Raw genomic sequence first — 11,225 nt, 5'->3', positions numbered from 1 at the left:
TCCCCTGGATAAACTTCAAAGACACCCTTGGACCTTTTTTTGCAACCACATACTGCATAATTGACATTTGCACCCACTACAGTTGGTTAATCATCAATTTAAAAACGTGAACACATTGAATGTCGTGACACATGACATTTCAACTGTCCCCTTCTAGATCCTTAACAACAAAATGTCAACCTTCTTCCATTTTTATTTATGTAATGTGAGTGCAGCATGAGTTGAGTATGTTTTCATTTCAAGAAGTCATTTCTGGGCTCTTAGTAAACAAATTTAGATGCAACTTTCAGCGTCACTGGTACAAATGACACATGTCATGCCTTCTACTCTTACTCTCCACTCTGACAGGATAGGCCATCAATGCTGGGAAAAATCACTTTGATAAAGGCAAACAGTTGGCTGGGTGTGTGTGCTCTTCAGTTTTGCCAGGAGGATTAAATTATGTCAAAACCGGGACGTGGATATATTTCTGTCGGTGGTCCTTTTTTGGGTTAGGGGGCATGTGGGAGGGTGACATGTTGCCAGGAGTAGAAGTGACAACCCTGTGTGTGTGTGTGTGTGTGTGTGTGTGTGTGTGTGTGTGTGTGTGTGTGTGTGTGTGTGTGTGTGTGTGTGTGTGTGTGTGTGTGTGTGTGTTGTCTGTATTTAGTCATGCTAAGGGGCAGGACAAATATACAAAAAACAGAAGCAGCAGTAAGTGACAGAGAGGAGGAAGGGCAAACATAAAGGGGTTAGTCATTATCAAGTGGAGAAGTGTAACATGAAGACACATACATACACACACACACTCAGCAGAGAGCTTTGGAGAGCTTCATCACATCTCCATAGGTCTCCACTTATATATACATTCAGTTTCCCTATATTTGCAGCCTATGAAAATCTACGACCACCACTGTGTGTGTGTGTGTGTGTGTGTGTGTGTGTGTGTGTGTGTGTGTGTGTGTGTGTGTGTGTGTGTGTGTGTGTGTGTGTAGCCTGCAGGGCAGACATCTTTGTCCTCAGTTCAATACTGCTGTCAAAGGCCCATGAATTATGGAAGTGTTTGGAAGTGACAAAGCATGCCTTACAGCCAAGAGACACTTTTATTGAGTTGTAAGACGTGATGGGCGTGTGCATGGGTGTGTGTGTGTGCATGTGTGTGTAAGTGCAAGGGTGTGTGTGATTTTTATGTGTCCTTGCCATAGTGATAAAAAGACAGATCACCTCTCCCTCTCTACTCATCCCCACTTTTCCTCTCCGTCTCTGTGTTGAGCCAACACTGTTTCTACTGTTAGAAACATGTGTGTGCAGTTCATAACTGGGTTATGTTGCTTGTTGAAGACCCTGGGACTGAAATACTAAACACATAGTTGATGGCACATAAACTTTTCGAGGCAGTTTGATTATTTTTCGTTGAAAATCTGTGCCACATCAGGTTACTATAGCAACACAGGTGGATGGAATTCAGAGAAGAAACTCTGAAACATTAACAACCTGATGCAGAAACTAATTTAATCCTCCACCATTAAATAATTGCATGACAAAACTATTAAATAGACATTTTATCATGTGCATTATATGAAAAGGTTCATTGGAAGATTTTAGCCAACGTTATCTTTAGGCAGGGAAATGTTGGCGGGGCATTCGATTATTTGGGAAATAAATTAACTTTTCTCTCAGACTCTTTCCTATGTATGATTAATATTTAAAGTAAAAACCAAGTGCTGCACTACCTTTAATAAATAAGTTAGTCAAATATTATTTGGTCACAAAAACACAATATACTGCAAAATGTATTAATTACGAAACAGTTAATTTAGATAATATATACAATTTTTAGAGCACAGTATACAATACTAGTTTTACAAATTAAAAAAGGAACATGCTAAATATGGTTTAGATACTCACTGTTGAGTAAAAACAATTAAAATATATATTTAAAAGCACACAAATTAAATCCCAAAGTGGAACATGGCTCCTCCCTGTTGTGTATTTCATTAAGAGATTCCTGTTTGAAAACGCTGAGATATGAAGCTCTGCTGCTTCTCCAAAAACAAAAACAGGTTTTAACTTTTAGCTTCCTGTAATAACTTTGAAATGAGAACATAACAACATCACAAAAAGAGCCAGGAGCCTTAATAAGCACCTCTCTCACACACACACACACACACACACACACACACACACACACACACACACACGCACACACGCACACACACACACACACACACACACACACAGTCTCTGGGCATAAACTGAGTATGTTCCCTGAAATGCCCTCAAGTTGTTATCTTAAAGTGGCATCCTGGAGCTTGAGGGTGGAAGGGTGCGTGACTTGTGGAGCAGATTTAGAGTGTCCCCAAAGAGAGTAGTACAGAGCACGCACACAATAGACACAGAGGTGAACACACTCAATTTCGTATATGCCAATTCACACGCACACATTGATACAGAAATGAGCATCAACAAGCACAACACACACTGAAATACACACATGGCCTGTAAGTCATCATTTTGACTTGCTGTGCCATAATTAAGAGATACTCAGGAGAGTTCTTGTTTTTATCGTTGCTAACTTTTCATCTATTTTCCAGAGGGGATTGTCCTTCTGCACAAAGAAAATAAATGATCACACACACACATATGCAATGTATAATGCCGTTTGTGCATTATTATAATGATTTATTCCATCTTTATTTGGACCAGGAACATTGTGGTTACATGACATGCATCCTAATCCACTAGGCGACACATACAACCCCTGCCTTCATTTTATTTTAGGATTCTGTGTGTTCTCCTGTTGGATTTGAGTCGCATGTCTCGAGCAGGGATTGTAGAAGTGCCTGGACGTCCTCAGCTTACCTATCTATCCTCTTCTCCATCACAGTCCCCTATTTTTATAGCTCTAACTTTCCAGAACCATCCATAAAACCCACTCATGTTGAACCTAAGCTCGGCACAATAATAGCCTCATGAGAGCAGTAAATGGAACTGAAAAGTAGAGAGGAGAAATGTATGCACCTTTCTCTGCTGAAGTGGAAAACATTGACCCGAGTCTAAATCATTGACGAAAAGCGAGGGGGAAAGCACTTGAAGAGAGACTCTCACAGAATTACAGCTGATTTTCAAAAAAAGAATCAGTGCAGTTTTTTTTAAATGCAACCAAAGTGTTGTTTCGCATTCTGAGAGAAAAGCCTTCACTGTTTTAAATGATATTTTCTGGTGTATTTCTTCATACAGCTTTTCATATATTATTATCATTTCAAATGCTGAGCTTCTTTTCATTTATAGATAAAGAAAATGAAATCTCCATGAATAAGCAAAGAAACAGTGCTGATTTCCAGTGGTTCATTTTTACAAAGAAGTGGGATACTGTCATCCAGAGAAAGTTAACTTTATTACCTTTTCCATCAAAGACATAGAAAAAGACCAACCCATCCTTATCTAATATGGTTTTAGTGTGAGGGGAGGATTAGTAAATACAGGAAGGTAAAATCAGGTTATAGGGATTATTGGAGATTTGGATTTATTCAAATTCAACCTCATATTTAAAAGGATTTATTATTTCCAGTTCAATCGCTGTTAAAACTGAAATAGCATTTTATCTTGAAGAGAATGTGTATTTCTCAAAAGCTTCAACCCCAAGTGGTACACAGCACTAGTTCACCACCACAACATTGATAGCACTGCACTCTGGGCACTACTGTATCACCGTTTCTGCACAGGTCAAGCTGTCTTCAGCCTCCGCACTTCATTTCCCTTCATTAGGACGACTCTCTGAAAAGCTGTCCACAAGGATTTGACATCAATTCTAATTTGTTGCACTTTGAAGTCTGACTAATTCACAATTACTGGGAGAAAAAGAAGGAGAGACGAGGATAGAGAGGACCGTGAGAATGAGTGGGTGTATAGAAAAGAGACAGAGAAGTGAACAGTGGCGCTTAGTCTGCAGGCACTATTGGTGTCTGAAGGCTGATTATGATTTCAGCCGAGGAGTCAGACAATTGATATTTTGTGCAATTATCTTTTGGGATGCTCATGTATGCCTAATAAATGACGGTTAGTATTAAACATAAATGATATTCGAAAATTGTGTTGGAGGTCTCTCACTTACAACCAGTGTCGTGTTTATCAGTTCAAACATCAGAGGTGGAGCCCGACGACAGGCTGAGCTTTAACAAAAGGCTGATATATCTGTAGAGGAGGATAGGGGGGAAATAAAAGATGGGGTGGGTCATTGTGAAGAAGATTTACTGAGTCACGTCTATCATCACAAAGAACACGGTACAAAGACAGCTTTACTAGGCTGTTAAGAACAGTGCGAGGCGAGGGGTTGAGTGATGAGAACAGATATGTAAAGAAGTTTATCTTCTCAGCGATGAGACTGGAAGCTCACGCTGCACACCATCTAATAGAGGTCGACCTTTCCAATGTGTGGCTAATAATTTACAGCAGAATCACACTGCACTAGGTTTGTCTTTTACTTGACTAGATTTGGAACAGACTTGGGTACAAAATGATGGATAAAGTATGAACGTTTTTGGTATTGTATTGTTTGCAACATGAAAATATGTTTTACACAGGGTGTTCATTTAAAGTGCAACTGAACACCGTGTTTCAGCTAAAATGCGCCGCCTTCGATTACAATTACAAAAAAATTGCATTAGGATCCTGACACTGGACAGTGATATGAATGACGGTAATGTGTATGTAGTTCCAGGATCTAGATAGTCTAATACAGCGTCTGTACATGTAATTTACTAACTCAAACAAGTGGATTTAGCATTCCAAGTTACACTTCAATAATATGATTTATATTTGTTATAATGTTGAATACTACATTGTCCCCTCCTGGTCATGCAGAAGGAACAGTATTAACGCCGAGACTTTCCCTTCGTGCTGAGTCATGGAACACAGACTAATTGCATCTCTTGCTGTAACAACTCTTCTCACAATGTTGCAGTGAAGTCCGTAAGTATTTGTTTTATCAATGATTTGGTCTTGTAGCAGAAAAATGCATTTTTATTCTTTTTCAAATTAGTGGAAATTAGCATTGCTTTCCATTTGACTCTGCATTTCTCTGTCCAAAGTTATGTTTTCAAAGCAGTTTTACAGTGGTGAAAATGTCAAAGCAGCTTTGTTTTTATGGGAGGACTTCATATTGTTAACTTGCTGTCTAGCTTTTATAAGGAAAATTACAATAACCAGCACATGACAACATTTTTACTAGATCATTTATCAAATTCTCGAGTATTGTGCTTAAAGTTGGTGCTGCTGGTAGTAATGCCATAATAAATATTATTATAGATAATAAGATTCAATGTACAGTACGTACTTATGGTTATGCAAAAGTTTGCTTATGCCAATGGGCCCACTGAGGATCAACACATCACAGGTCTAAGCAGCTTTCAGCAACCTTCAGCTCATCATCAGTCTTTGCCATATGTAATTTAATATCAGGTAAATGTTTGCCTTTTTTCTCATTCTAACAGTAACACCATCCAACCAATAGGCAAGTTTTTATTAGGTGCTTGCTACATAACCGTCAGATCAATCAATCAGTTTTATATATATTGCCCAATATCACGAATACCAAATATGCCTCAGGGGGCTTTACAATCTGTACAGCATACTATATCACCATCTGTCCTCAGACCCTTAAAGTAGATAAGAAAAAACTCCCCGATAAAAAGACAATTAATGTGGCTAATTTACAGGAAATGTATTAAAAATGATGCACTATCCAGAATACACAGTATCCAGAACTGAGCAGCCATAAAAATGGGCTTTGGTTTATATGAATCTTTCATAGGTTTTACAGATGCAATGAAAAAGCAGATAGAGAACGTGGTCTTGTCAAGCAGTGAGAAACCTTTTTTTTTTTTTTTTTTAAGAAACTTTTTGACATTTAAAAAGAAATCCAAGAATAGTCCACTAGTAGTAGATAGTTTATTTTCAAGGAGGTGTGAGTTTTCAGTCCTGGTACACAGTTAGCCTTATCTGTCAGTCTCATGTCTCTTTGTGTCCCAGCACAGCATCGTAGATCTTCCCTGTGAGGCGGTGCTGAATGCCGGTGAAGCCAGCGGCAGCCAGCAGGGAAGCGTACTGAGCAGCTGTCCTCTCTCTGCCCTCCGTCTGCACCAGCATGTTCAGGGAGTAGAGTTGCACTGTCACCGGGCCAGAGCCATCCTCATGGAGCAACGCCTCCACCAGCAACACAGCGCCTCCTGCAGGATGGACCAAAAGGTCAGCTTTGTTTGTTTTTTTCTGATTGATTGTCCAGGAAAAGCTTAGTTAGCTAGCAAAAGCTTTACTGAAGAATTTGTAGAGCTTCTTATAGACCTTTTTCACAGCAAACATCTTGACTTGTAAAACACAGCTGAAAATTATTTAGTTACTTGCTACATTGCATTGCAATAATTGCCGGCTAAGGCCCTGTCACACATATCCGTATGACAGAAACGTATGCCGGTGCATACGAAATATCGGCAATAGGTTGATATAAATTAAGAGTAAGTTATGATCGTTTGAAGGACGCAGACGTTACGCTGAACACGCCAGACATACACAGTTCCATACGGCAGAAACATGCCGGCGTATATGAAAAGTAGCTCAAAATGTGTCAGAGTCCAAATACGTCCAACCTTTCCACAGTGGTGTTGTAGCTGACGTATACATAACGAATACATAACAAATTATTATACGCATGTCAAACATTGATAGCTTATCACTTACTTATTTAAAACGCATTTAAAACGTAAAACGTATTTAAAACGTAAAACGTATATTCACCTATGTATTCCGTATTCACGTATGTCTAACGTCACGTAACGTCTGCATATCTTATGAAGCACACGTCGGTACGTCCAGTAATTTTGAACATGCTCACAACATCAGCGTTCAACAACGCACCCCAGCGTAACACAGTGAGCTCTTAACGAATACTACTTATGCCTTACCTTATATCTACGTAAACCAGCGTGTTGCCGATATTTTGTATACACCATATTTTTGTATATCTTATGCATTCGTTGGGTATTCGTCTGATACATTTTGTATTAGGAAGTGATGCGCTATCAATAGGTTAGACATGCATATCTGTATATGTTCACTTTTCCGATCCGATGAAAAGTTGGACGTATTTAGACTCTGGCAAATTTTTCTGTCGGATATGTGTGACAGGGCCTTCAACGAGACATCATTAACGTTATTAGAAACACCTGTGCGTTTCCTGCTTTAACAAGTCAAAACTTCTGCTGTTTCAAAGGTCTGAGAAACTACTTCATACTACAACAGGTTATTCTCTGTACAATGTAACAAGGCTTCCCTACTTTATAGCTTTATAGTTTATTTCTTTGTTTTTCTTCCTTCCTCTTATGTACACACGCACACAGATGCACATTATAAAAACACATGAAAGGGTTTTCTGGCTTCTGATAGCGCCTGCTGTGTGTGTGTGTGTGTGTGTGTGTGTGTGTGTGTGTGTGTGTGTGTGTGTGTGTGTGTGTGTGTGTGTGTGTGTGCGCGCGTCTGTCTTTGATCAAAGTCACAAGGACAGATTTTTCTGGGATCAGCTGCATTGTGGGATACAATCTGCCATCTCATTTCAAGGGGGGGAGAAAAAAAGTACTCATCCTTTTCACACTCAAAGACACAGCCACACACACACACACACACACACACACACACACACACACACACACATGCACACACACACACACACACACACACACACACACACACACACACACACACACACACACACACACACACACACACACCTGGCTTGCAGACTTTGTAGACTTTACTGAGTAGCTCTATGCAGCGTTCGTCTGTCCAGTCGTGGAGGATTCTGGCGAGGATGTAGAGGTCAGCATCTGGCAGGGGGTCTTTGAAGAAGTCCCCTAAACACACAGACACACAAAGACACACACACACACACACACACACATGCTTATGCACAATTTGAATGCACTGAATGCCTAAGACACTGCTAATTATTTCATGTAATTATTAGTTCTGTTGACAAGGCTTCCATTAATAAGACAGTGATTGTATTAGTGGGTTATATACTCAAACATAATTAATACAAGGGGATGAGGTCCATTGTATTCACATTATGTCAAAAGCTTATGACCTTACAACATATTTCCAGCCAAGTAATATAATGAGTGTATGCGTGCTTGTCCCTCATTCAATTAAAAGTCCTCGCTGTCCATTATAACTGTGTGACTACAATATTTTAAGTCAATACAAAATAAAGCACACAGAAGTCTGCACTAAAAAAGAGAAAGACAAAATCAGCACATTCAATTGTTCATTTTTCCATGTTAGAGCTCCTGTTGTGTTCAACACCATAAGAGCAGCAGCTGGAATTGATTTCGGCTCTGGGTTGTCATGATCGCAGGCTGCTGTGAACTTTTTCATTTCCACATTAGCTGCTTTGTTGGAGAGCCGACACAACAAAGTATAAAATGACACAATATTTTCATTCCAAAAGCAACAGTTCAGCGGTAGCATGGAGACACAGGTGATAACTGTGTCTTTATCTGCTTTTATGTTCACATCACAGTTATATACTGAGTTCTGTACACACATGGAATTGCATTGCAAGTAAACCTACACATTATCTGAAATTATTTTCTCACACCATTTCAGTGTGAACTTTCAAAAACACCAACTCAACTTCTCTGGTGTTACATAATAAAAGAAAGAACATATTTTCTGTCTTTCCTTCATGCTTTTAAAAAGACACCAGATTGACGGCGGCAGACAGGCTGTAACAATGCCAACACAATATCTCAAATTCAGCTGGGTTTCAAATGTTACTCATCAGATCTTCACTTATTCTCCTTCAAGCAACTCACCAAACACTTTGAGATCATTGTGTGGGAAATCTTAAAGTCTTCCTTTTAAAGTTTGTAAAAATCCTCTGCTATGATTAACATGGGTTTCCTACATAAAAAGAAAAACGAAATTAATCTCTGAAGAGTGTCTGGAAGCACATTTACTCTTTCTCCCTCATTTAGAAATGTTGGATCTGGCCTCGACCACCGTTTCTCGCGTTAGGTTGAGCATTGAGAATCATGGCGGCTCGCCATCGTGGACTTGTTAGGTTATAACTGCCAGTAGCAGAGATAGTGTTAAAGGTTGTGAAACATACAATAATATCTTGTGGGAATTTTTGGTAGATATGGAAGGAATCTCCAGAGTCTTAAAACGGCACACTCTACCATGGTTGCTGTCAAAACTTCTCCAATGATAATGCAAAATCTCGCTCTCTGTACTAAAAAGTCCGTCTACGCAGGAGGTTTCAATTTTCTTTGCCGCTGTTGTGTCCAAGACTATTTGCCTGTTGATATGTAACTGCATTTCCATATTAGACAGCAATTGGCTGTTTCACTGGCTTGCCCGATGCGCGTTTGAATCCCAGAAGTGCACAGACATCTCCCCCTTCAGCAGAGGAATTTGAAAACACCTCACTAGGGTCAAACTTTTCACAGATACAAGTCAGTATAGTCAAGGTCAGACATTTTAGGGGACATGAACATGAAACACATTTTCAAATGGAGAGGATCTTTAAGATATAGATCCAAAAGCACTTTTATAAAAGTGCTCCTTTACCTGTTATTGCACAATTGTGTTCGAAAGACAGGAGTAAGAAGTGCAATTGATGGGAAGTATTTAAAGCAACAGAGGTGGTGCACTAGTGAGTATTTATGACACCAAGAGTTTGTGGGAATAAACTACTATGCCAATGTTGTTGGTAAGGAAGGAACATGTTGCCCCGTGCAACAGTGTAGCACAGAGGAATAGGCTTAATCAAGCTTTGGCTACACAGTCGAAACTTGTTAGTAGAATAAATGAATTGTTGGTTTTGGTCGACATCAACCTGACGGTCAAGACCCACCGGAAGTGGTCCAAAGCTGTAAAGTTGCTTGCTCTTTCGTTAACGTTGTGTAAATTATCAACCTGCAATTTCTGCTACAATTTACATGACATTGTGTCAAGTATCACTTTGTTTGTATCTGTAATCCTGGGACATTGGAAAGAGGGAACCCCAGAAAGTTCAATAATGATCTTTACCTCTACACAAGTGTATCCTCAGTCGGTAAAGACTAAACTCACAGGCTGACCAATGCTTTGCTTTTTGTTTTTTCAGCAAAGTCTTAGCAGTCAGGCTAGCGTGTGTGTGTGTGTGTGTGTGTGTGTGTGTGTGTGTGTGTGTGTGTGTGTGTGTGTGTGTGTGTGTGTGTGTGTGTGTGTGAACAGGCCACATATGATAATAAAAGTCAAAAGGATTACGCCCAGTTGCAATGGCGTTACCTTCGTGGAAGCTAATCCTCTGGTTGGCCTCGGTGACAAAGTGTTCCCTCGACGTATACACCACCTTGGGGAGGTCAAAGATCGTCACTGTGCATTCTGGGTAGGCTGACGTGCACTGCTTGGCTAATGCTCCACTGCAGCCTGGAGAGAGAAAGAGAGAGAGTTACATTTAGTTGAATGAATACACACAACCCTTATTAACAAGGTAGAGCATCACTCACACACCATGCACACAAACACACGTCATGCACACGGAGTCAGACGAGTGGAGCAGATGCTTTAAGTTATGTACCCATTATTTTTTGCGTGATTTGTATTCAGATGTGTGCAGCGGCTTTGGAAATATGGTTTAATCTAACATTCATGCCAATAAAGCAGACTGAATTAAACTGAAATAGAATAACATAGAGAGAGACGCTTTATACAGAAACAAGGCAGAGCTCGCTGTCTACAAATCCTAGTAAGGAAACTAATCTAATAAAAGCAAACAGAAACACATACAATTTAATTTGATTACAATCTGACATAAACTAATTTCACATGCTTTTGTTTGTATATGAGATTTTTACATTTTAATGCATTAGAACATTCTTTGTTTTTATCTATTTTTGTTTTTTATTGAAATGTCTTCACACTTTATCAGTTTGATTACAGCTACATTTGGTGCGGACATTAATGATAGAAGCCTGCCGACACTGACATGGTACAAGCCGCAGTGAAACAAGAAATAGAGAAAAGGACCTGGTACCAAAGTCAGTTAAGTTGAGCAGAGTTGTACCATGCGGTGGAAACACGGCATTAGATGGTGAACATGGTAAACACTATACCTGCGCATGTTAGCATGCCGACACTAGCATTTAGCTCAGCCTCACAGACATGCTGCTAGCATGGCCAACAATTCTTATTCTTGTTCTGTTTAC

General features: G+C 39.6%; 1 protein-coding gene across 1 annotated transcript in view; it reads right to left on the bottom strand.

The window, feature by feature from the left end:
* Window positions 1-5,612: 5,612 nt before the first annotated feature.
* The window catches only part of asmt (acetylserotonin O-methyltransferase), a 17,735-nt gene continuing 12,122 nt past the window's right edge, over window positions 5,613-11,225 (bottom strand). The window contains exons 6-8 of the mRNA XM_029459426.1: window positions 10,306-10,446; window positions 7,761-7,883; window positions 5,613-6,206 (exon numbers count right to left, since the gene is read on the bottom strand). Of these exons, the coding sequence (XP_029315286.1) occupies window positions 5,989-6,206; window positions 7,761-7,883; window positions 10,306-10,446 (482 nt within the window). The 3' untranslated portion in view covers window positions 5,613-5,988. The remainder of the gene's footprint in view (window positions 6,207-7,760; window positions 7,884-10,305; window positions 10,447-11,225) is intronic.

This window comes from Cottoperca gobio, chromosome 21, assembly GCF_900634415.1.
Source record: "Cottoperca gobio chromosome 21, fCotGob3.1, whole genome shotgun sequence".
Classification (NCBI taxonomy): domain Eukaryota; kingdom Metazoa; phylum Chordata; class Actinopteri; order Perciformes; family Bovichtidae; genus Cottoperca; species Cottoperca gobio.
The sequence above is the reverse complement of the archived record's forward strand: the minus strand, read 5'-3'. Positions and strand labels throughout refer to the sequence as shown.